We start from the raw sequence: 27,439 nt of genomic DNA, 5'->3' as shown, positions 1-27,439 counted from the left end.
AACCATTTCAATTCTTTGGCTTCTAAAATGTCTCAAGTGAATGATTTATGTGGAGTCTGACAATTTTAAACAATGAAATTCCTTTAGCACATATGAATTTTCTTTGCATAATTTTTCTCTGGTTGTAGTCCCTATGGCAGACTGGGACTTCCACTATCTGCCAAAAAAGTACTAAAAGCCACAAATTTATGTAGTTATCTTTGATTGATAGATTACAATTCCGGTTTTCCACATTGCTGTATACATTGGAAAATGAAGAGATAAGCAACAAATACCAAATGGCACAATTTCCATGGTTTTCTCCTCACAAGTCTCTTACACTCTGCCTGTTAGAGCAATTCGTGCTCAAATGTCAATAGGCACACTTTCTGTTGATAGGCACACAAATAATTGCCAGGATTTCTGATGGTATAAATATAATCTTCTACTACTGCTAGTTAATTTTTCAACAGGACAAGTGATCTGATACTGACAACACCATAAACCCTCTTATTTGCCCAGAAGGAAACCAGATTTTAGCAATGAATGAATATTTTGCAGCATTTACGCCCTGTTACGTAATGCTCACCACTTTTGCTGGTGAACACTGAAATCTGACTACGTTGGGGTGATGACCAACAGCAACCTGCCCACACAAGAGAGGACAGGTAAGAGTGTGACTCTGCTCTCTCCAGCAAGTTGCACGTTCCTGTGAGATACAGGCTTTTTCTGTTGAAGTTTGTGAGTTTTGAAAGCACAAGCACAGCAAATCAAAAAGCAGTAACTGTATTGCCATCATCAGACTTCAACAGATGAATGATCAGGTAATCACTGCTAAGAAATCAACTGGTAGCTTCAAGGAATCTCATTCTTCTCATTATGATTTAGACACCAGTCTGTTTCTAGTTCTACCAGCTTCTCCAACAAAACAGATTAATGTTATTACAAGCACAAGATATAATTCCATAGTGAGAGCAGTTTATATGGGAAGCAGTTGAATTTCCCCTCATACTATTACTTATCTGAACTGCTATTTTATGAAAGCAAATATACTTTTGAAATATTTATCAGCCAATAATTGAGTCCTTCACCCCACATTCAGATTCTATAACAACTGCTCCAAGATTACAAACAGACAAAATTTTAGGGCTGTGACACATAAGAAGCAATTTGAGAAACCTTTGGATTTTAGTGGAGAATGCTCAGATTACAACAAAAAACCCCCCTCTGACTGCAGCAACAGTTACCAAGAACTGGAATGAATTTATAATGTTCTGTGAAGCTAAGTGGATAATCTGGTTTTGACGTTGGTTGTTTGGTTTTGTTTTTTTTTCTTGCTTTGACAGCTGTACACAAGTGAAATAATTTTCATACAGACACAGCCAGTTTGTATATGAGTAGAACTGCGAGACAAGTTTTGCATCCTACATTCATGTGAGGGCTATGCAACACTACTGAACACAACTAATGCATCCTTAGGAGAACCTAGAGTCATACCTTGCTGGTACATATTCACGTGCTTGTTCTTCCTTCCCCAAACATGATCTATCAGCTACTGTCAGAGGCACAGAGTGCAAGCCTGGTGGTATTGTCACAGATAAGGTGAAGAGAGGGTTTTGTGTTGTGTGGTCTGTTGGTTGCTATGGAAGTGACCATAGATGTGACTGCATTGATAGTAGGGGAAAATTTATAGAGAAATGTAACAAGATAAGGGCAGTGCAGTCTGGGATGAGAAACCAGAGTTAACTAGCGATGTGCCTAGAGAACTGAGAAGTACATACATGTGTTTACACTTGATGAGCTCTGACTATATAACTTTAGTCACAAAAAGAAAGCTTGAGAGATGATGATCTCCTTCAAACCTAAAGCTATTAGTTTAATTTAGTCATCTTTAGTTATATATTGCACGTGGCCACTCCAGAATTTTTAACAAATATTATTTCTTTTAGTGATATTCTCTTGTATTAATTAGATGTTCAGTTCTGTACTCATTCATCATACAGAACAGCACCATGATCTGAGAATAAACCTATTAGAAACATGATAAAATGTTTCACATCAGCCAAACACTGTGAATGTAGGAGAATGCGTTCTGGAGAAATACAGCCATAATCTGGTTCTTAAAATTTTTGAATAAGTGATTTTTTCTGTTTTCGCATATTCTTGGGAAAATATACTTTAACTCAGTGAATAGACAGCTAGACCTGTATTTCCTTGAGGAACAGTTTTGAATTAAAATACTATTTCAAAATAAGAATGTCTGAGTTTTGCTTTGGATTTTTTTCTCCATGTATACTCAGAAGAGTATATAAACCTTTTAGCAAATCTCACAGTATCCATGTATGATGCCTCCTTTATATCTATGCTTTTCCTTACAGCAAGATTTAGTCAACTTATTAGAAGGTGCCAAGCCATCCTAACAGAATGAGAAGAGAAAAAGAGGAGGCTACATATAAAACATGCATCCAGGTGTGCTGCTGAAGCTCAAAAATTTTTAATAGTGAAACAAACATGGACTATATGAGGACAATATTCAGTAACCAGAAAAGATCAGAACTTAGATTTTATATTACCTGTTATGAGCCTTTTTGATTACAGTTTGAGAGATGATAACTTTTGCTGACATTCATGTTGGCTTATTTATTTTTAACCTTTGAACTTAAGTTCACTAGTAATTTAATGAAAATCATTCTTTAATGGGAGTAAGGCACTCTTTTCTGAAGTGGACCTCTTAACTGAATGCTAGAATTAGGCTCACAAATCCCTTTGTCTAACTATGTCCATTTTTAAGGCATCGTTTATACTTCAAAATCCTTTTCAACTGCCTTAAGGACTGTGGACACTGGGGCTTTTGATAGGTGATTGCTGAATGATTTTATTTAAATAAAACATAGATAGCAATTCCCAGGACTGTAACAGGGTATTGGTACTTTACCTGACCTCTTTTGGTAAAGCAGTGCTTACATGAGCAGCCAGTTTTCCCAGGTGCAGTGGTTTCTGCAAGATAAGGATGTTGGGTTGTCCTGGCTGCATTCCCATTGGAGCCTAACACCACTTAACTCTTTTATGACCAAAGAGAGATGTCACTAGATTCACAGACCCTTCCTGCTGTCATTCTTTATGTGTGGGTGGATCTTGTAGGCTCAGTCCCTTTTATCAAGACAAAGCTATTTCTGTGCACTTCTGCCTGCCAGCTCTGAAATCAAGGTAATAGCTATGTCATCATCCACACGGATGCTGTAAGTGTAATTGCATTGCAGACTGTAAAGTGCTGTACTAATGGATACCACAGAGTACCAAAGATGACATAATAATATCTACTCTAGCCAGCATATTTGCTTTTCAAATACTGTTATGATGTGACCCTGCTCCCTTTGAAATTTTGCATGGGCTTTGAAAGAGTCGAGACCTGTCCATACAGAGCAAATGTTACTAAAGAGATTGTTTCGGTGGCTTCATGCCAGATCAAGAAAAATAGTGCAGTCTTTTTTGATCATATTATACATGTCTCTGTGCTGGTCAAGATGTAACACAATGATTAGAAAGGAAGATGCTCAAGGAAAGGTTGTGATTCTTCTGCTCTATTCTGGAACAAGGCGCTATAAGATTTTCACTTAAATTAGAGATAAGGACTCTTTCCTATAAAACAGGGTCAGCACAGAGTGCAAAGGCAGCTGTTATTTATTAATTTTCAAGGACTTACAGCATTCACATGATTTAGGGGAGGACCCAGCTGGACTACTTCTCATTTACAGATCTTCAAACATACCTCTTCCTTCCTTTCCCACCAAAAGGAAAGTTATGCCCAGATATTTGGACCAGCATCTATGATTTTCAGCTCAGTTCTGTGACCACTGGACCATCAGAACACAAGAAAAAAACTACTCAGTTGGACCACAGACCAATTTAGCCCACTATCTTACTTTGAAGGGTATGCAATTCTTTCTTCCTTATATTCTCCAGTTTCTAAGCATTTTTTGCTCAAAAACTTTATGGGCTCAATATAAACTCTATGTATTTAGCAGTCTTTACTGGATTACTTTTCCTGTAAGCTTGTCTAGTCTCTGTTTGAATGAATGTAGCTTCTTTTAGACCTCAAAAACTTTCAAGAATTTGTTCTGTTCCACTACTTACTGCATGAAAAAAATCATCTATTTTTCATTTATTTTGAATCTGGAATGCCGTTAAATTATTGCTCCCCTATACCTTGTTCTGGGAGTGACAGTAAACAATTAATTTCTACTCACCCTCTCCTTGCACTTGTAATTATATAGACCTCTATAATTTCATCTCTCATTTATCTCTTCCAGACCAGTAAAGCTGGATTCCTTGGCCATGACAAGGAGATCATTCCATGCCTTACTAACTTCCCATCTAATATCCTTTTCTAAAATATATGTTTTAGGAGTTCTCTGGTTTTCAGTAATGCAGATGATTAAAGGATACTATATCTTCCAATCTTGCCCTGGTATAGATTTATTTCAGAATCAAACTAACAGCATGTTTCCTTGCCTACAGAAAGCATAGTTTAGGCATAGCTGAATCAGGGGCAGCACTAGAAGATTAAGTATAAGGAGGAGAGTGTTATATTTGTGTAATCAATGAAAATGACAACTCACCTGACCTCTGTTATTCAAATTAAAGTGGAGTTTTCAGCTAGTGGAGTATTCATTAGTTCATAAGTTTTATGAATATCTGACAGGATAAAATATTTATTGGCAAAAGTGCTAAGAATCAAACACAAACTCTGTCCTCAAAATCTGAGCTCGGCAGTGTTCTATGAAAGCATACAAGTGCCATGGCAGACCAACAGAGTTTTTAGGACTGATGGATTTGAAGACTGGCAACTTCCACTAAATTAAGGTAGTACTTTTGTCCTCTGTGCATTGTTGTAGGTAAAATGTCCTGTTCCATTTAAAATCCATGTCAAGATCGCTGCTGGTCTCAATGAAACTAGCTTACCTAGCAAGGCCCTCCTGAAACAAGGCTTGCTCCTTATTTGAACGGCTAGTGGGTGAGAGCTAAAGTATTATTTTTGTTGAGGAACTCTAATTTACTCTCGAAGTGTGTTCTGACTGCTTGTACCTTAAGTCCTGCTTTAAGAACTGAAATGCAAGAATAAGTGGTGTCTCTCACTACATGAGGTATTTTCTAACACAACTGGTTAAAAGATTCACTTTTTCAAACTTATTGTGCAATGATTTGGGTTGGAAGGGACCTTAAACATCATCTAGTTCCTGCCTCTGTCAGGGAAACCTTCCAGTAAATCAGGTTCCTCAGAGCCCTATCCAACTTATCCTTGAACACATTTGCTTTAGCAAAAAAAAGAGAAAAATAATTCACCACCTTTTATCACTAATTTTTAGTTCAGACTTATCAAAAATACCTCAGATTTTTCCCTTTTCAAGAAAAAGAAAGGAAAAATAAGAATGGCAACAGAAACACATTTCCAGATCAATTTATGAGAACAAACAAAAAAAGTGCACCTTTCTGAAGTCACACGAATTCTTTCATCGTTGGAGGAATTGAATCTGTCATCCTTTTCTCTAAAATATTCTTCTATGCACTGTTCTTCAAAATCATGGACCTTTTTCAGTTCATCCTCAGTTATGAAAAGCTCTGTGGAAACAGTTGAGAAATGTGAATTTGGCAGATATTAACATGTGAAATTAACTACATATTTATTGTGAAATTCATGGAGTAAACTTTCAAAAGCAGTCTTCAAAATTTATGTGGCATTTTGATATGAAAGCAGATAGATACTGCTAATTGCCAAATTAGTGGCTTCAGTTATTTATGATTCTGGATACAGAAACACTTAAGCAGGCAAATGGTGAGCAAACATGAATACATTTGGATTGCATGGGGTCTAAACACAGCTGCTGTTCTGGTCCTGGAGACATGGTGGAAGCCAAAGCCCACCTGTAATCTAAACAAATATAATGACACTAGCAGACTACTAGGACAGGAGTCTGAGGGTACAGGAGTCTGTTTGATGTGTCAAGAACTGATATCTGCAGGCAGCAGTATCATGGGAGTGGGAGGAGAGCAGTCTGGTTGCACTTCCATCTCCAGCACCACACGTGTCTCCTGCTCCTTCCTTGTAAAGAAGTGGACTATGGCATGGACTAATGTTGGGAAGAGATGCACAACCTTAGCTCCCTGCCTCTGGCATATAAACTGAGGGAGGTGGAGATCTACTTTGAAGAGTTAGATAGAGAAGAAAAGAGAAAGTATTAGCAAAATAATCTGACAGGTTTTCCATCATAGCTATGGGAGAACATATTAAAGTGTGTGGAGAAACTACTCCTCCAGTTTAAGTCAGTGTCAAGGAGAGAATATGTATACAAAATTTCTTTTCACCATCTTTCATCTTATCTAGGCAAAAAGTGTGTTGGGCAGAAGTATGTGCTGTTTGCTCAAAGAGTAGTAATGTTCTCTCTGTGTTTTCAAAAATAAAACTGGAAGTGTGATGGACTCTAAGAAGAATTCCAGCAACAACAGACCTCTAGTAATGGCAAAATAAACCCCTTTGATTTGAAGGACCAAATTGGGTAACACCCCAAAAAATTCCAGAAACACACAGCCCCATTACCACTCCAAAGAGAACAAAGGGTTGGACAGTGCAGGTGGAACTAAATTCTTCAAGGAAGATTTTTGCAGGTTAAAGTTGTTCTTTTGCTCAAAAGGTTATTAAGGTGCTGGACTTGTCTTCATGCCTGTCAAACATTACACATTACCAATGGCATTGGTATGAATTGTCTAAGGCTTACTTAATCCATAGTCTCTCTCATCTGGATCACTTTCATGCTTCCGCCATCTGCAGCAGAGGTGTTGGAATATCATAGTCATGTGGCTGAAAATGATCAGAGGTGGTGGGAGAACAGGTCTTTCGTGGAATGTCATGATTAACTGGTATCTTTGAAACTTCCATACTTGGTTAGATATAGATTTGACTTCAAAAAATGTATTGCTAGAAGGCAAGAAGAGGAAAATAACATCAGATTGAAATGGTTTTGGGTACTTTACCAAAGTTGATATGACAGCATCTTAACTAGACACATTTCACTAATATTGGCGAATGTTTCCTTGTCACAGAAATGGGAAGCAGAACAAAATAATAAGTTTGTGCTTTGGCAAAGCACAGTGGCCATCAACCTTTTCAAAGTATCTTGTTATTGTGTATATCTGTTGTGAACAACCACTGAGTCTTACAGCAATCCATTGAGATAAAACACTTTTATTCTTGTTTTCCATATTGGGAGTGAATGATGTCATAACTGAACTTTACATTTTTTTGGCTTATTTGTCCTGATTCTCATCAGGTGTCTGTCCTTGGAAATAAGCACAATGAGAAGAAGTTGGCATTTCCCTCATTCCCTGGAGACAAACTACTGCCTCTTTCCTTCTCACCCTCACTTTTCTGAAAACGTCCCTGAGCCAAAGCCTGTAGCTCAGCAGCCTTCACAGTGTGTGAACAATGTGCATCCTCCCCAAGCCCATACTTTGCAATGTGCCACTCACTTGAAAACAGCAATGAGGAGGTTCACCAAAAGGATGTTCGCTACCAAGAGGTAACAGGCCATGATGGCGGGAACAATCCACGCTCCTGTCTTGCAGGGGGGTAACTGGATTATTTTGCCATCTTCTCTGGTTTCATTTTGACCACAAGGAGCTGGGAACAAAGATATGGGGAAAAAAAAAAGGAATGAATCTTACTTTTTCAGTTCTTCTTACAGAAATATTTAAATATTTATAAAGGCCTGCCTGCCAAGACAACATCTTCCAAATAACAGTGGCACTGACACTTCCCCCAAGAAATTTGTGCTTGCTATCACAGATTTTACAGGCTGCAGTTTTTGTTATTTGCTGTGTGTTATTCACTGTGAATGTCAAGATATTCCCAGCAGAACTTGCAGGAGACATGCTTGGTGTGAGTAAGCTGCCTGTTTGCATACAGCTAAAATACCACGGTACTCTCATGGTAATTAGTGGCTCTGCAAATGAAATGATCAAAATGTTTAATCCTGCAAAAAAGCTTGCATATTATTTCTTTAATGGTGAAAACTCGTTCTTTTTAAATTGACTGAGAGGCATGTGATAAATAAGGAAAAGGCAGTATATGAAAGTAAATTAAAGAGTAGCCATTTATTGCTGTGCACTCTGCTGCCCAAATCCCTCTAGGACGTACTCATAATGACTTTCTGCTATTAAGGACTTTTGACTGCATGCCTAGAAACAGTGGGGGAGATGATCAAGTCTTTTCTGTACCAGGTAAAGGGACATGTAGGCAGCAGAGATGCCACCTGTTTCTTCCACAAATATGTTGGAATCAAAATGTTCTCAGTATTAATGTTGTAGAACTGAAGCAAGGGGAGAGAAAACATGGTTAAATAGTTTTCCCTGCTTGTTTTTTAATATGCCCTCATGTGCTGTAGTAGGTGATCTGCATTTGCAAGCATGGGTTCAGTTTATGTCTTTCTAGCTTCAGTCCTAGTAGTCCTATGTATCTCTCTAATCAGTTCTTCAAGAAAATAATTGAAGCAGCACCTTACACATACGAACCATTTTAAATGGTAAACTTTGCACAGCCCTGCTGCTTTTTTCCTCTCATCCCCATCAAAAAGTTTAACTGAGAAATTTTCAAAGTGCTCAACACTGATGCAGTTCCTACTGATATCAATGACAGTTTTCCACTGACTTAATGAAAAACAAAGTTTGCCGATGCTGTACGTTTTGTAAAATTTCATCATATGACAATAAATCCGTATTTCCAGTACCAACTACTGGACCTTCTCAAAAACGTTCTTCTGAACTTGGTTCACAGAGCTTGAAATTCAACTGTGAATGTCTGTACTGGCAACCACATTACACTGTGTGTGATTTGGGTGCTTGATTTATAGGCACCACACATAAATGTGAGGCTATTACATACAGAAGTATTAGAGTCATACGGGATGGAAGACTACAGGATAAATCTGCTTTGAACATGGGATCTCCAAAAATATTCAACTCACAGAAAAAGAAATTACAAAGTCAAATACAAGCAATAATGATTTTTACAAGCAGCTCTGTTGGGTCTGGACACACGGTATCACTAGTCCTTCCTTCTTACAAAAATACATTTTTTTACTGGAACAGGCTGAGAGTATGCATTTCTTTATTTTTCAGTAAGCATCACTTTGCAGATCATTTTAAGGCAGTGGTAATTTCATGCTTCCCACACTGCTTCAAGCAGCAGCTTCATTTAGACATTGAAAATGCCTTCAGTGAGCTGTTGTGAGTGCAGGACTATGTGTACTTAGCTTTCACCCAGGAGAAATTGGGACGTTCAATACCTCTTGCTATTAGCACTCAGTGTGAGACTTAAATCTCTGTTTGTCTGGAAACACTAACTTGCTCACATCTTGAGTCAGATCTACAAAATCCAACACAACACAATATCAAAACCCAGCATGATTTCACCAGTAATGGAACAATCACTATATCAGTTGATGAAACCTGTTTTCCTTTTGTGTGCTGAAAACAGAAGAAATAATGTCTTCAATAATGAGATAAATTTATGAAAGACACATTTTAAATGTTAGAGCAATGAGATAAAAAATGCAGCTCCAAATCTGGTTAAAATTCTATTATCCCATATTTTTTTTTGTTTCTAAAACACACTAGAATTTAATCTGAAAAAATAATCAGCCTCAACAGCTAACAAGACAAAAAATATTTCTCTAGCTCTACTTGCCGACAACAGTTGGTTTATGACACACAGTGATGGCCAAATTAGACTTCCTATGCAGACAAGTTCCCACACTCTATTCTATACATCCACTGCTGTTCAGCTTGTCCTGGAGGTTTGCAAAAGTTTTTCTCTTTTGCACTTTCTGTTGTGGGTACAGTTTTTAAATAAAATGAGAATACCCACCGCTTGCCTTACTTTATGGAGTACTAAGCCACCACTTAATCATCAGATCTTCAGCTGCATGAGAAAATGTACGATGTGTGTCCAAAAGGCAGAAGGCTGTGTTCCCCCGGCACATTGCTGAACATGTTCATTCATTTTTAAACTATAAAGTTTATTTTAAAGGATTGTTTTCCCCAACTATTAATTAAAAATTTGTTTAAAACAATTATTCCCAGGAAACCAGAAATTTCTCTCTCTGTGAAAAAGGACAGAGGACTCTGGCAGGAGGCTAAAGATAGCAATGATACTATTTTTAGATAATGAAGATCCTTGTTTATATTTAAGAAATTAAAATACTGTTTGTATGGTGTGAGAAGACTTCGTTGTGGTAACCTGGGACCATTGGCCTCCCCCACCTGCAGATGTAGAGTCCCAAGCACATCTTGTCTCCCTATTACAGTAACCTGGGGTAGATCACTCCCCCCACCCACCTCTGCGTGTACACCTGCACGGATGCCAGCGTGGTGCCCGGCTGCAGATCCCACAATCCAGGCAGCAGCACCTGCATTACACCCACAAGGTCCCTGACGAGTGGAACAGAACGTTGCATACGTGTGGTTCACCAATCGGCACCAGTTTTGTGATCCACCCCTGCGTTGCTTTCCCTGAGCCCGATTTCCAAGCAGGGCTCCACTGCCCTGGGTCTCCATTGGATCAGTGCCAGTGTCACAGGGCTCCCACTGTGGTAATGCTGTGCTTTCCATAAAGCCAAAGTTTTCACTTGCTGAGTGCTGTGCCTCATCCCTGAGGAATCTGCACAGGCCTTTCATGTGTAATAACATTTGACCATTTTAATTATTTTTTGAGAAATGAAGTAATTTTTGTGGTATGTGCAGTAACATGCTGTGATGACAAACTTTCTCAAAGCACAAATTAACATGCAGGAAAACTTAGTTATCTGCTTTAAATTATAGCCTTGCTTTAACAAATGACACAGAGTACTTAATTCTAATGAAATGCTTTACTGAAGAAAATTCTGTTAGCATAACAATATGCCAATCTCATGTAACTGAAAAACCCACTGATACTTACAGGCCATTGGATAAAGGTTGGACATTATGTCCTGAGCTCAGGTTTTAGAAAATTATCAATGGTTGGAGTTTTAATTTCAATTACATGCATTAACTGCACGCAGATTTCAAACACTGTATCCCGATACCTGCAAATGTACATAATTTTTGCATCTTGTTTCATTTTTCATAATCTTCTCCTACACTTATTTTTCCTTCTTGACTCTCATTTACAGTTTCCTGTATGGGTTCCTGCTACATGCCTAACCCTTCCTGTTTCCTGGCCAGAAAACACAACATTAACCCAAGTCTTTGTGTGTCTCAGGCTTAAAGCAAAGGCAGAACTCAGGAAGAATTTGTTTCACTGCTGGTATTACTGTCATGACATGGGCACTGCTCATTTTTACTGTGTATTGGGTGGAGGGCTTTGGAAATAAAGCTTGCGGATTTCTGCATCATGACTTTTCTCCCAGCTGCACCCTTCCAAAATAGTTGTGGGAAATAACGAAGAGAGGGAAGTGCATAAAACAAGTTTGTCACTGAACAGCTTTTTGCCTTTGATGTAAACTTGTCACATATGAATGGATACAACTTTTACAATACAAGTTGATTTGTTTAAAATCACAAGAAACTGCTGAATGTTTTCTTATGATCTAAAATAATATGGGAACAAATAAGTGCACCTTCCAATTTTGATCCACAATTAACCCAAAGGATGTGAAAGCATTTTATGATTTTTGAATCAAATATCTAAGCAACCTTACTAGCTTGCCAGGCTGGTAAATATTGAAAAAAAATCCAATAAATGTTAAGTAAGCTGCCTAGAGGTATCCACTTCTTCCCTACAGAGAAAGTATCCAAATCTGTGAACTCTGAATTTCCCACAATTGCTGTGTTCATCAGTAGAAACATCCAGGGTGCTGAACAGCGCATTTCAAAATTTTCTTCAAAATTACTTCAAAATTTTCTTTAACTACAGCATCCCGACCTTACGTGTTGCTTCTTGCCCCAGGCCACATTAAAAGTGGATTTGAAGGTCTCTTCAATCTACTTGTATTTTAATCATAATTTATAGTAAATCCTTGTCTTTTTATGGTTCACTTTGGTGCTTTTTGCCTCCTCCTACTCCCCTACTCCCCCCATTAAAAATAACCAACCAAATGGAACCCAAAATATAACCTCAGAAGTGCTAGGAATGGAATACTGCTGCAACTCTGGCCAGAGAAAGTTTCAAAATGGTTTGTAGGATGTGTAAAAACTTTATCCACTACCTTTGTCTAACAATGCTAAAAATATCGCCACAGGTATGATTTATTCTGTTTTGTGCAAAGCTGCTTTGTTTGTTCTAATTCCAGAATGATCCATGCAAATGACAGGCCTCACAGAAAGCTCCTATCAAGTCATGAAAATCATATAGCCTGTAAGATCATAAAGAGTTTAGTATATAATTTCAATTTACACCACAAACACTTCGAGAACTATAAAAAATAAATAAATCTATCAGACTAAGAAATTTAAAGAATTTTTAAAAAGCTTTTGTAGTTATAGTACTTTCCTCTGAAATTCACTGGATAGTTAAAACATTGTGTATAATTGTCTCTTATCTTCTGAAACAACTGCATTCCGGTTACTTGATATTCCTCCAATAGAACCAAGAGAAGAGGCCCCATCTTTTTCTCCTAAACTATGTAGGTTTTTCCAAAAAAGGAGTACACACAAGAAATAAACACAATTCAGACTGATCTTCAGATTCCAGATGGCACTGGAAGTGCTGTCAGCTGGTAAGAAAATACAGATGGAAATCTGACATGTGAGACACTAGGCAAATCTGAAAAACTGCCCAAAACAAAGAACTCGAACCCATGTTGGCTAACAGCAGGTTCAGTGGCTTTGACTTCTGCATATAGGAAACTGTGAGGTCTGATGCAAAAACACAAACCCATGTAGGCTACTAGCGGGTTCAGTTCTTTGTCTTCTGAATATAGGAAAATGTGAGGTCTGATTCTAATTTTCTAGAGATGACCACCATTTATGTCATCTATCTACATTTTTTTACCAAGCAAACTCACCTTTCCTCTTCAGTATTTCCTATATACTTCCGTATCCATAATATCCTGGAGGGGCAGATAGTTTTGGAAGGTGAAAACAATGTTCTTCACATGTGAGAACCATGCTAAGAATTTTTCTGGCTAGAACTGCCAGCAATAGTGCCAATGTGAGGTGAATTGAGGCAGAGATTTTACAGTGTTTGTGGATTTCCTTCTGGACAGGCATTCACTAAAGCAGCTATGTGGCTGGCTGCTGCCCCATGGATCCCATTGGGTAGCACGAGGCTCAGATGTATTAGGAAAGGCAGCACAAAGACAAGAAAGTGGTATGTCCAATCACTAGTTCCCTGACCTCGAGCCTCCTTCCTTCTCCAACTATCAGTGGATAATAATATATCTTTATTCAACTATGTAATTGATACCAGTCTAATTTTTTCAATTTATCAAGCTATTATTATTATTATTCCTTTCCTGAAATATATTAATGTTTCATTTCTCAACCTTTAAATAATTCATAAATTTTATTAGCTTGCCACCTCCTTTCAATTCTCCAGTCTAAGCCTTTATTTGAATCCCAAGAGTTGCTAACTGGTATTCTCTAGTCTCAAGTCAAAACTCAATAGCCCAGGGTGGCTCCAGTCATTATTGATGTTTTGATGGGTTGCACTTTTCCACGAAGTAGCTTTGCTAATCTCTGCTCTTGCATAGTTCCAAAAGTTGTTTCATGTAATTGGTAAAACATTCTGAGTAGACAACATGGTATGTGTAACCTTCTGTCCATGTCAGATCAGCTAAAAAGAATTAGCTGAATAGCTCGAGATAGTTGGAGGAACAATATGGTCTAATAAATCTCAATTGTGCCTCCTTTGTTTACAGACCATACTCTACTCATTTCCTGCTCAAAACCTGGAGGAAGACCATTATGATTGTACTGTGACAGTAAAGTCTGTCTTTTCTAGTTTTCCATTCCCAAAGTCCTTATGGTGCTGGGTTGTGGACCTCATGGGTAGCTGGGACTGAAAGGGCACCAGAAATGCAGGATGTCTCCATCATTAGCAGCAGTCTCTCTTCCTTATGTTACTGTCTGTGGTAGCTCCCCAGCACTATCTTAGGCATACTCAAAAGTTCTTACTTTTCACAAGCTTCATTCAAGAATTGCTTAAGCTGGCCATTCAAGTTCTGCATCTTTTTTTATGAAGCACCTGCTTAATATGACAAGATTTTTGGAAAGGGGTGATCCTGTCTGTGATGAACTGATAGTCCAGGAGGAACTACTTTGAGACTGGTTTTGTTGTTTTTGTTGAATTTACCCGGAAATTTGAACACAGTGGTAAAAGATTTACTTTCCTTTCCCGCTCCCCCTCCCTCCCCTTTACAATTGGTTTATAGTCAGGAATTTGTAGATATGTAGTATTTATGTACACCACTGATAGTAAACACCACTGAATAGTGTATTCATATTCCCAGAAGTGAGGACATAATCTGTCCTCACTTTTGAGTTGAAGGTGAGATCACAAGCCAACAGGACACTAACACATACTCCAGTTAACATTTCATTACAAAATAAAATGAAATGTCTTAGGACAAGACGGCACAATCTTAAGCTCTGCAAGGGGAAGTTTAGGTTGGATATTGGGAAGAAATTTTTTATGGAGAGAGTAATCAGACATTGGAATGGGCTGCCTAGGGAGGTGGTGGATTCACCATCCCTGGAAGTTTTTAAGATGAGACTGGATGTGGCACTTAGTGCCATGGTCTGGTAACCATGGTGGTGTTGGATCAAGGGTTGGACTTGATGATCTCAGAGGTCTTTTCCAACCTGGCTGATTCTATGATTCTATGAATACAGAAATTATGGGTAAAAAAAATGAGAGTAGATCCATTAGATGAACAGGCTGCCAGCTAATGAGATGCATCCAGAAAATGTATCTGTCCAGCCTTAATGGCATGCTTCATAAATAGAATAAAAAAAATGCATAAAAAAATTTTAAAAAGTGAACTAGAAATTTTAGAGTAGCACACTTTTTTTTTTTTTTTTTTTACATTTTTCAGATAATTTCAGACAATTTCAGATAATTTCCAGGAGCGTGGTTCAAATCAATATGAATTTCCATAATGAGCACTTTTGCTGAATCCTAAATTTGCAAATCATGTAGCAATATTAAACACCAAAATATAAAGAAACTCACAATGAAAAATTTTTATTTTGTTAAAATAATACTGATAAAAAAAAATGTGCTCCAAGCTATAAACTGTAGTTTAGATGTAGCATAACAATTTTAGAACATCTGTCTCATTTGACAAAGTACAAGCACTGTAGCACTCTAACATGAGTACAGTGGCTGATTTAGCTTAGAACAACTGGAAAAATACACATAACAGCAAATTTTCAAATAGTGAAAAAATGTGAACATACTAGTAAAACCTTCTGGGTGTCAATCAGGCCATTTTGAATTTTACAACAACATCACCAACCATTGCTCATGTTTCCAGTCTATTCGACAGACAACATTTTTGAGACAACTGAGCCCGAGACAGACATGACATTGAAGCAGAGCAAGGCCTGAGAAGCAAATGTGATATAGCAGAACAAGAATTAGAGAGTTAATTTAGAATCCATGCTCTGAGCAAAAGCATAGAGAACTAAGTCTTAGGAACAGGGGAGATAATAACTCATTAATGAAAGCAGGACACATTGACACAAAGGACATAAAGTAAGTACACAGGAAAACAGAGAGAACCAAAAATGCTAACATACACATAAAATAGGCATATGGAGGGGAGACAGAGGAAGATAAGGAAAAAGAGATGAGCCAAGGCCTGGGTACTCTTGCCAAATATCAGGAACTTCTGCCAAATGCACAAGGAAACCGCCCAAAGTAGGGAAAGGTCGAAAGTTTATGGCGATGAAGAGTAGGAAAAAGACCCTTCAGGAGGCCAAAGAACAGGAACTACCACCAAGTTTCTCCCCAAATTGAAGGCCGCGCCTCTAACTCTGTCTTAACTCTGCCTGTTATGAATATTAAAACTGGATGTTGCAATATTATGAATATTCATGTATAATGATGCAATTGCTTAGCAAAAATTGTATAAAAGGATCCAGTTGTTCACTACTACTTTGGAGCTCTTTTGTCCAGCACCAGCTGGGAGCCCCCCCAATGTTGTATTGCAATAAATGCCTCGCTACTAAAAGACCTAAACTCTGTCTCTGAGTGGTTTCTCCACACCTGTTTGGGGCATAAAATTGCCATCAACATGTTATATTATTTTGTGCTGAAAGAGTGGCAGATTCTAATTCTCTCTGTCATCTGCCTCTCAGGAAGGAGGAACTAGATGCTGCTTTTCATTTTGACATCATCACTTTTGCTGCAACTCTAGTTTCTTTGACACACAGAAAAACAACTTGTCTATATTTAGAGCTGGAGTTGAAGCCATCACGAATTCTGCTTTTCCTAAGCTTCAGAAGTGATTGCTCTGCCTCTTTTTGCGTGGTTTAAATGCTGGGCACCTGAATAACACACCAGACTGTTCCCAAATTCTCATGCAAGGGTGTGGAGATAGCCGCTCTCTTTTCTTACTTAAATACAATGCTTCATTCAAAGACCCTTTAGTTTTTTAAGTTTCCAGGTTCTAAACTGTAATCAGCCCTTCATTAAAAATAAACAAAACCAAGAACAATTTATTCGACCAACGACCATGTTTGTTGCACTACGGTAGTTACTTGGTACAGTATCAATAAATGGCCACTTGTAGCAGGACAGATGGAATTCTGCTTGTGGAAGGAAGTCATAGTTTAATGGTACAAACCTTTATCTCTCTATTATGCTTTCAGAGCAAGATGAAGTTTTATATTCCCAGCAATTATGCCTTTGGAATGAAATGAATTTTTAAAAATAAAAGGGAAAAGGATAAAAATGAGGGAACTGGGTAAAGAAACACAGTGATTTTAGGTATTTGTTTACTTCCTTGCATGCCACTCTGCCTCTGAAAACAAAGTGGGCAAGTAAACATAAAAGGGAGGCATCATTTGTATCCATGATAATGACTCTGTGCTAACCAGGAAGAAGAAATGAGCATGGAATGGCTGTAATATCTGCCATGTGATATGTATACATCTGACCATCTGAGACTGCATTAAAGTAAGTGGATTATTTGTGATATAGATACATTTATTACCTTTAAACAGCTCAGGAAAAATCAACATCTTTTTTCCACTCAAACTTTACCAATACTGAACAAGCAGCAAATAAATTTTGAAAGCACTGTCTTTTCCTAAGGTGGTACATATGATAAAAAGAAATATCCTAAACAGAGCTTTAAAGGAAAAGATAATCGGAAAAGATAATGACTTCCAAACGCTGCCAAGGCTTGCACATAGTTAAGTAGGAATGATGAAGATCAGTTTCATGACAGTTTTTGCAAAAGATACATTGTTTGTGTTTCTTAGTTTGTTCATCCACTGCATCATTTCTCATGACCAGCCTTCTCCCTTGGTGTAATGAACAGAGTGGCACCAGAGGGTTTATCTAAATAGAAAATCAGTGTTTTCCTGATCAGATGAATCCTGAGGAGACAGTATATTAAATATTTGCTCTTGTTCTGTCTGCACTGGTGTGAGCAGAGCCTTGCCTTCTAATAAATAAATATAACAATATTCTAACAGTGGATCTACTGTCCCCAAAGAATTGCATCACAGGGGTTAGTGTAAAGGTGGTGGCAGTGAGGAGGTAATAGAGAAAGAAAAACTTATCAGATTACATCCTCATGAAGTACAGGAACTGAAATGTCTAACCCAGTATTATTAGACATGATGCTCAGCATGAAGTTACATCTGAAATCAGACTAATGGATGAGAAAAAAGGAGTGATTTTTCTGTTCCAGATATGACACCAAACCCGTGGTGGATACCTGGAAGGGAGTCCCTGTCACCAAGCTGGTAAAAAGGACCCATTTAAAATATTCTTTATACGCAAAATAATTTAGCATTACAGATTTCCAGTCAAATGATTGCAAAGTGATACCAGAAGCATGTTCTGAAACTGACACCCCAATATTAGCTGAGAAAGTATTTTTGTGACCATTCTCTCTGTTGAAGAGTTCCTCTGTCTGGAGCCATTTATTGAGCAAACACACATGATATAATAGGACATCATCTGATCAAAGTTGGATACCTGACTTTGGAGTATGAGAATCATAAACTTGCTTACGGTCTATCTGGTCTGCAAACACTTCCCCATAGATCATCCAATAAGGCATGTAAAAAATATTTTTCGCCAGCTTCCACGAAGGCTCCTCATTGGGGAAGAGAATAGCCTGTCTTGCCACACCAAAGCTCATCAAAACCACCAACATGATGATGACAAAGTACATCATGTCTATCATCTGAATGTAATGACAAGAAAAGACAGAGAAAGAGAGAGAGAGCACAAGAATTAGAGAAATTTATTTGTCCATATTCTCATTATTATGCACTGCAAAAAAATAAGTTTGTGAATCTTAGAAACAGAATTTTCAAAAACAAATTTTGAAAAGCCATTCTCCCTTTTACACATAAAAAATTTCATTTTCAAAGAAGTGAAGTGGTATTACTGTGTCCTTGGTTTTACCTAGTGTTGCTTTTAAGAACAATTCAAATGTTATGAATAGGCTTGAAAATGCAAGGTACCATCTGGTCACACCAGTTGCCTCAACAAGAATATAGGTTCAGTGAGATCAGCAGCCTGGTCTGGGCAAGGGTGGTGAGATGATGTATTGTTTATAGGCACCAAGAGGCAAAAGGACTGACATGGATAATTTTATTCACTGATAGTCATTGTCTTGGAGCAAACGGAGCTGTGACTAACACAAGGAGTAACGGGTGGCAGAACAGTCTGTTACTGCAATATAAGGGACACCATGATGGTAACCAGTGAGAAGGGAAATCTGTGATACTGGCTGGGCTAGAAATCGGCCTGGTGGGAGAGTCTGACAAATGCCATATTAAAAAAAAAAAAAAAGCATATAACAGGCAGTGAACTCTGTTCTTCTTTATTGTTGAGGGTCTCATTAGCATATGAACAAGATTAACTAGTGCTTGCAAACAGTATCCACCCATTCAAATTGTTCCTGAAAAAAGTGGGACAGCAATCCCACGAATTGCTGAATAGAGTCTGAGGATTAGAAGAGGCACTGTGCTAGAAAGACCCTCAAGAGGGCAGAACAGTGGGCATCCAGCAGGTACAGCAGAGATGTTTTATTACCTAAAGTAAATGTGAAAAAAACTGTGAGTCCTTAAAGTACCTAGTAAGATCCCTTTAATTATTTTACTTACAGGCTTATTTATAAAGCTTTACTCTTTAGACTTGTTACGAGAGAACTATTTTTCACAGTTTTGGACATTAACTTTTGCCTCTGGCCGAAACCCAACCTAAACCTCCTCTGAATCTTATGAGTTTTAATCCCTTCAGTCTTCGCATTTTCTGGCTCAGCTGAATTCAGCCTTACAAGAGAGGTGTGCAGCCAACCTGCACCTCAGCTGGTGGCCTTATTGCTCCATGTGGGACCTGCTGTAGCTCCAGAGCAGGGCTGCTCTTGACAAGAGCTGGTGGAAGAGGGACATAGCTGCAGCAGATGGATCTGGTACTGCTGCAGGGGTTCTTCAATTTTAAACAAAAGGACTTTTTGTTGACCTGAGGTCAAAGTAACACTATGAAAGTATCCAACAGAGAAAAGAGAGTAGCAAAGAGAAAAAAAGGTATTCTCATGTTTACTGAGAGAGAGGCACCTGCAGGGCAGGGGTCTGGTAGAAGAGACTCAGGAAGCTGGAAAGAAGGAACTGAGAACAAGTGAAAAAAAAGCAAGGGAAAGAAAAGTCTTGAAGGCCATAAAAATCCAGAAAAGAAAGAAAGAAAAAAACCTTGGGGATATGAGAGAGGAATTAAAGAAATTAAAGAATTAAGAAGGAATTAAAAACCAGTGAAGTCAATCACCAACATTCCTATGATATTCAGGGCATTAATCTCTCAAGAAAATACTCTTCAAAAGAGGAATTCCAGATCATTTTACTTCAGAAAGCAGTCTGAAATGGGAAATCTGCATAATCATATTTTAGTTCTTACTGCTTTTAGGGATGGAATCTGGAGGTGAAATCTGATTCCTCCTTTCTTGTCTGATCAGACATTGTTTCAGACAGAAATATACAACATGATACATGTAATATAATGCCTACTTTAAAATGTCTGCAAACAAAGAAACATAATGAGTATTTTGTGGCAATTTAAGACCATATCCTAAATGCTGTTTTTGATCAGGATTCACACAGGTTTGACTTCATGTTGCAACAAATAAAATTTGCAGTGTCATTCTCCATTAAAGATCCACATTAGCTTTTCCCTCCTTCAACTGGGTACCTTCTAAACTCTCAGTAACTTGTCTAAAATACAATTAAATAGATGGGCAAGTTTCCCCTTAGCCTGTGTGGTCAAACTACAATTGCTATTTTAATAAGGCAATGGTCATTTCAATTGTTCTGAAGAACTTGTTAGTCATCTATTTAAAAAACTGATAAAACAAGGAACTGTTCGTACAGTTTTATGAATAAGCTGGCTCTATTTGCCCTTTCGTATTTGCAGAAAAGCTAAGAAAATGTAGACATTTCCACACATTAAAGGAACTGATATATCTGATTCTCTTGACGTTCCACAGTGATGTCATTTCATTCCTGAATAAAAGGGAAGTAAATCTATCACTTGTGCAAAGATTAGAAAAGCACATTATAACAAACATATTCTGTTACTGAAATTAGCATAATAATAAACTTGGTCGCTCAGTTTCCTCCTTGTATCTTCAACTTTGCTTTAACCTATTGCTTTAAAACCCCTCAAGACCGATTCCTGTCCCTTGCTTAACCTTGCTTGCATATTTGTTCCCAGTGCCCGGACGTAAAACTTTTTACAGCTATTTTGTCATCTGCAATGTAGAGGCTGATGAAGAGAAAGTTTTTTAACACTGGAAAGATAGAAAGAGCCATCCTTTTCCTTTGGAGTCTAAAACAGAAGCTCTAGAAAAAAAGTTCAGGTGTTAAATATGGTCTGTTGAGGACCTCAGTACAGTGATGGGCTAACTCTGTAGAAACATGTATAAGCCAGCTTGATGTTCTTCATAGCACTGAATGGACCTTAAAAGACCATTCAGAAGACAGAACTCAAGGAAGTAAACAGACATGTGATTTAAACAAAACTACACAAGGGAGCCCATTGCAGCCTGGATTCAGCAAGTGCAACTCCCAGGGAAGTCTGTGCATGAGTTGGACATTGCACAAGAGAATAAGTGGGTCAGAAAATAGATGTGAGAGGCTAATTTGTGTAACTCGAGCCAGTTGGGCATTACATGTGTGGGGAAAGGGGATGTGTCAAAGTTGCTGAGTGCATGGAAAGTTGGACGAAGTATGACAATCAAGTAACAGGAAGGCAAAAAATAGAAGAATTTCCCTCCTTTAACAGTTGCCCACACCTTCAGAATATGTCGACAGTCGAATTCCACACCCTTTAAGTGTGTGCTGAGCCTACAGAGGCCAGTGATTTTCCTGTATTTGTTTCCCATAGAAAGTGGAGTGAGGTTTGATTTGTTGTCATATGTAAGAATGACAAAGGAATGAAAATTCCATTTATTTCAATCACTTCCTTTCTGTGTTGACTCCAGGAGAAAAATAAACCACTTTTTATACTTCTGGTGGAGGTGGGCTCCTAGAAGCCATTATAACACCGACTACTAGAGGTTTGTTATTCATGGCCACTGATGCTCACATTGCCTGTGTTAGCACCACAGCTCTTAAACTTTTAGTGCATGTAGCTGTGAAAACTGAAACAGAGTGTAAAGGTAGTTGTTTTTTTTAGAAGTTTTATACACTGTGTATTTTGTACTGATAGAGAGACATAGTCTAAATGGGGCAGAGAAGAAACATGATAAGACAGTGATTTCGTTTTGATTTTTGTTCCTTTCTTGGGTGCTTCTGTCCTTTCACAGTTACCTCCAACAAAAATTGTTGAGTGTTTTGACCTCCGTATTCTGGAGCTCTGGAAAACCTCAGGTCAACATCCTATGGTTTCCTTGAAGGAAGGACATTTCAAAATCCTGTTTAGAGGACATAACAATTCAACAGTCATTTTCTTTTGTATTTTCTGTTTTGCCCCTATCTCTCTCTTTATTTTTTTTTCAGTAAGCTGTTCTTTCTTTGTCAAACCCACTATGGTGGGTTTGCAGTTGAGAGCTGGTAAATTGAGGGGATAAGACAAGGATTCTCTGGTCACCCGTTGAGTAGGGAGTGTAACTGGACATATAATTCACATTTCAGTTTTAGATCTACTCCCTGACCTTGTTGTGACTAAGGTAAGACCAAGGAAGGACTGTAGTCCATGCACTCATATATGCACCTTTTTCCTACAATGGTGAGGATGGATGAATCTTTTCTTCGAGGCCCATTGTAAGACAAAACAGACAGCCTGTTTGGACTTCCTGATTATTGCCCACATACCACTCAGACAGCAGTAGTATTTCCATTTAGAAGACCTAATATTCTGTTTACTTTTTTAACCAAATGCACAGCTTCAAGGGGCCTTTATTCTATTTAAAAATTAATCTTAAACCCCAAAATGCATGAAACAGACATCATTTACATAAAGCTGGATAACTGCATATAAAACATGAACACATATTAGCTACATGTGCAAGTATTCAAATATCAGGGGTACGTGCATGTGTGTCTGTAAATTCAACCATTTTCTTTAATTCAAACGAGCAAAATGCTGCTTTAATTCAACATTTCTATTGAAACATAAAAAGCCAAAAAGTCAAAAGTTATGCATGAGGCAGCAAAACTCGGTTGGTTAGGGTGTGGTGCAAATAACATCAAGGATGTGGGTTTGATCTCCGTATGAGCCATTCACTTAAGAGCTGGACTCCATGACTGATCCTTGTGGGTCCTGTCCAACTCAGAAGCTTCTGTAAGCCTGTGATTCTGTAAAATATCTCTTGGTTCCTCCTGTATGCAACCACTATTACATAAGCTATTCATATTGCTGCCATGGTGTAAACATGTGATGTGGCCAGGGGACAGACACTGCACTTATGCAAATGGATTTATCATCTCACAAGGACACACCTGAACTTGAAAGATGGAAGAGCATATGGGTATGGAGCAAACTATAGAAAGGTTGGTCTCAGTCATAACCATTATGCTTTTGAAGACACCACAAAAATTACAACACATTGTCTTTGAGAGTCTCAAGGTACTAAACAGCTGAACACTTTTTTTTTCCAACCTTAACAAACCACTTTCCTTTACAACTACCATTCTCCCTCTGCACTTTCTGCAAATGAGGCACAGAGGTATAGGATGGATGGCTCTGTTGTTGAAGAGAGATCTCAGAGAAAGACAAACAGTACATCACTTATCAGGATAGAAAGAGTCTAATGCTGAATTCTGGGGATCTGTGCTGAGGTTTTGGTTTAATAAGGCATTATCTTACACGAAAATACTAATGTTTAAAAAAAATACAGGTAAAACTGCAGCAATGTCATTGGCCACAGATACTGAATCAAGAACATGCTGGTAAAACCCAGAAGTACACCAACTTCTCTTACCATTTTCCCAATCATCATAACATATGGTCCCAAATACTTGTTTACTCCGAAGATGTCCAGTAACCGTATATACCAGTAGATGATGTTAACACAGTATATCACTCGTCCATCGCTCCGGAGTGGCAGATCTTGCAGACGGAGCACCATCCCAACAGAGAACAGAAGGATAGCTATAAGGTCAGTAACATTCCAGTACTCTTGGAGCCAAACTTTTACTTTTTGTAACAGTTTCCCAGGCTCGGACATCAATATCTGAAGGACAGAGGAAATGGAGAAGAAAGGACATGAGCTGTTTGAATGTAAGCTTGAAGAAATCTGTAGTAAACAGACAGATATGCCACACAGGCCAATATCTCATGTACTCTCTGATTTCTTTTTCAAAAATCTTCCATTTCAACCACTGCTAGAATGTATCTATGTGCAAGATACTTCAAAGGACAAAGTGCTCACTTGGCCTAAAACCCTCATGAAACTGGAAGAAATATATGTATATATTTCTCTTTTTCAAATTTATTAACACTACTTAGAGTCTTGGAATAGAGAGAGAAATATAGAAAGATATTTCATCAGAAAATTCACATTTAAAGAAGGTGTAGATTTAAAGAAAATTATTCTAAAATGTATATCAAATGGCCAATAATAACCATAAAGATCTGCATCATAAATTTAATCTACAGAGATACTAGCTATTACTTGGACCTGTTTTTGGAAAATAAGTTCCACAGCCAGCAACATAGTTCACAAAAATAATTAATCTTACCTTATGAAATTATCGTCACTCTATTTGCAAGATCGTTAGTGAAACTTGATTGTTTTCCCCAATTCCTCATAAAACTATTCCTTAAGTGATATCTATGAATAAGTTCTAGCTTTTAGTGAGTTAACAAGCTGTTGGTTTTAATTTTCTATATTTAGCTGAAGAACATTTGAGCAAACTCATACAGTTCCTTAAAAACTACGAATGCCACCTTACAGTTTTCTTATAATTAATCTTCAGAATGAATTTTAGGCTCACCTGTGAGCCTCCACCATCTACTTAGAAATCCATTGTGACAAAAGTTCTTGAAAAACTTTTTGTAGAAAGGACAATTTGGGGTGAATGATTAGATGAAAACATGGCACACACAGTTCCTATCTGCAGCCTTCCACCTACTGAGCCAGTGGTGGATTTTCTCCATCAGTGTTGCACAGTCCTTGTGTGGCTATTGCCTCTGTTTTCCTTTTTCCTTTGGTTAGCGAAGTATATTCATAGGCCTCTCAAGCAGTATCTTTTCTCTGCTCTTTTTCTTTATAAAGTAGAGTTTACAGTTCAGTGTCTGAAATCCATCTTTGAAGCCTAAGTGGCTGTTGCAAGTCCATTTTTAGTCTAGTGCTCAAAAGCATTTATTTCAGAAAATATGAACATAGCTGGTAACAGATTCAGCCCAAGGGTACAAATGTGTTGTTTCAGCTGATGTCAGAGGGACTTGCACCCACTCCCATTAGGGTTGAACTGGGCCACTGGTGTCACTGTGGTACATTTGGCCAAGTGAAAGGGCACAGCATCAGCTACAAGAGGGAGAAACCAAGAGGGGCAGGGACAGCAGAGCCACTTCACTCTGTCTATAGGTTGAGTTCCACCTTAAATGCTCTGTCTCTGCTCTATGTTTCTGCATTCACATCTTTAGGGAGATGTGTGTTATGGCTTGCAATAATTAGCAGAAAAATTTCAATATTAAAAGAGAAAAATACTATTAGAAATGTGCTGTAGTATTCAGTGTGGACCTAGATTTTCTCCCAGCTATGGGTCATTTTATTTAAAGCCCTTGCATAAGACACTTGGATGGACAGAACAGCTGAAATTTTGAATGAAATCTCATTGTGGTGAGGTGGGTATTTGAACATGGGCTTTTCAGTTGTCATGCTATCACCATGTCTCTGTGTCCATTCTATTTAACCATATCCACTTTTCCTCTCCCTGAAACATACATCAGTTTCTGAGCCACATTTCAAGGAATTTAGCCGACCTTTAAAATTTTTCAGAAGACCACCCTGTACTTGTGACTGCTATTAAATATGCATCACACTGAAATATGAACATGGAAATTCTGTGGGAGAAAAAGGAAGGAAGGAAGTAAATAAGGAAGAAAGGAAGGAAGGAGAGAAAGAAAAAAGAAAGCAATTGTTCATTTTAAAATGGTTGAATATAATTTTTTTTTACTGCTGGTTTTTTAACAATCCATCTGCCTTTCGAAGAAAAAAAGGACAATTGTATGATAAGCTTGTTCATAAAAAAATATCCTGAGAAAAATAATAAAACCAGGTACTAAAATTAAGAAGAAAAACAAACAACAAACCAAACCCCTTGCTTTTTCCTTTTTTATTCTCTCTTGGTTGGGATGATTTTACCTCTCTCATCTTCTCTATTCCCAGAGTAAAAATATACGAGATGACAATCCATTCCTGTATAGATGGCCAGCGATCCATCTTCACTAACACTATATAATTGAACAGCATCAAGTAGCCTATGTATGCCAGCTGTAAAGAAACAAAAAGAACATTAATAGTTGCTATATTTATACAACTGAGCCAGTTTTTTCATTTGATATTCCTGATTCTACTGTAACCAGATTTAAACAGACAAAAGATCAATAAGACAGCGTTCTGGGTTGTCTCAAAAAATTCACATTAAATCACACACAGTGTAGGATGTCCAAAATACAGTCACAAATGTCCTCTCCTCCAGCTACATCTGTTTCCTCAACAAAACTGTATTAATGCAGTTCCCCTGGATCATCCACAGTTAGATGGGAATTCTAATAACACTGTGTCAACTACCAAATTAAGTTACTTATGTGAAGATTTCTTCCTCAATCTGTTTCTAACAGCCTTTACTCCTCTAACACCTCTCCTCTCTGTTTTTTTCCTCTGTTCACCTAATCTAGGCTGACTCTGGAATTTCAAATCCTTTTTGCCTAAGGTTTAGAGGTTTTCCATGCCGGTGTAGTACTGATCTAAATCGTACAATGTTTCCTCCCCAAAACACCCAGGCATAGCCATGAATTCATTTACCTTGTATTTTTTGCAAGTTTTAAAGTGTGAATGCTTTGCTTTTCCTCCTCTAATATATCCACCTTCCAGCCTAATTTTTGATTCAGTGGGAAGTGTGAATTAAGTTTTAATTTCTTTCTCCTTTCCTTTGACACACTGAATGTAATTAAATGGTCAGTCAAAAAAAAGAGAAGACAGGCAAATGAAATCACCAACTTTATCAAACTCAGAGAAATCCAACTGTCACACTAGAGCATGGACTGTAGCATGAGTGTGGCTGGGATCTGTGGTGGCCAGAATCCATCTACCTGACTACATTGTCTTTCAAACAGCAGCCCTACGAGAAAACATATCTGAAGCCAAATTTAAATCAGAGAAAAGGTGACTCAGTTCTGTGCATGAACATTTAGTCACTGTGGCAGAAATCTGTATTCCATACATTTGTATTTTAATTCAGTTCTTCTCTCTGAACTGTGTGTTACTCACATCTATTGTAGACTTGGGGTCAGATGTAAAATGAAACAACCATAGAGGGCCTTGAGACTTTTGGGTAGGATTATTTCAGTCTTCAGCACATCACAAAATAGAATTTATAGTCCTATTGTATTAGCTAGAGAATATTACTTCTGTTCTCTGTAAAAGGATTTTGGCTTTTGTTCCAGCGGCTGATTGAGAACACTCAAGAGAATTCTTTCTATTGGCCATAACTATCAGTATAGAGAAGCCAGACAGTTGGAGCATTACTTCTTGTCTACATAAAACAGTGGGGGAAATGATCTCACTTGTCTTTTAGT

General features: G+C 37.9%; 1 protein-coding gene across 4 annotated transcripts in view; it reads right to left on the bottom strand.

The window, feature by feature from the left end:
* TRPM3 (transient receptor potential cation channel subfamily M member 3) overlaps positions 1–27,439 on the bottom strand; it is a 409,575-nt gene that overhangs the window by 8,034 nt on the left and 374,102 nt on the right. For all 4 annotated transcript variants that reach the window (XM_018085992.2, XM_018085991.2, XM_018085995.1 and 1 more), the window contains 6 exons: positions 26,004–26,132; positions 23,616–23,867; positions 18,203–18,377; positions 7,504–7,654; positions 6,753–6,952; positions 5,466–5,598 (listed from right to left, as the gene is read on the bottom strand). In XM_018085992.2, the coding sequence (XP_017941481.1) occupies positions 5,466–5,598; positions 6,753–6,952; positions 7,504–7,654; positions 18,203–18,377; positions 23,616–23,867; positions 26,004–26,132 (1,040 nt within the window). The remainder of the gene's footprint in view (positions 1–5,465; positions 5,599–6,752; positions 6,953–7,503; positions 7,655–18,202; positions 18,378–23,615; positions 23,868–26,003; positions 26,133–27,439) is intronic.

This window comes from Manacus vitellinus, unplaced genomic scaffold, assembly GCF_001715985.3.
Source record: "Manacus vitellinus isolate BGI_N305 unplaced genomic scaffold, ASM171598v3 scaffold_9_pilon, whole genome shotgun sequence".
Lineage (NCBI taxonomy): Eukaryota > Metazoa > Chordata > Aves > Passeriformes > Pipridae > Manacus > Manacus vitellinus.
The sequence above is the reverse complement of the archived record's forward strand: the minus strand, read 5'-3'. Positions and strand labels throughout refer to the sequence as shown.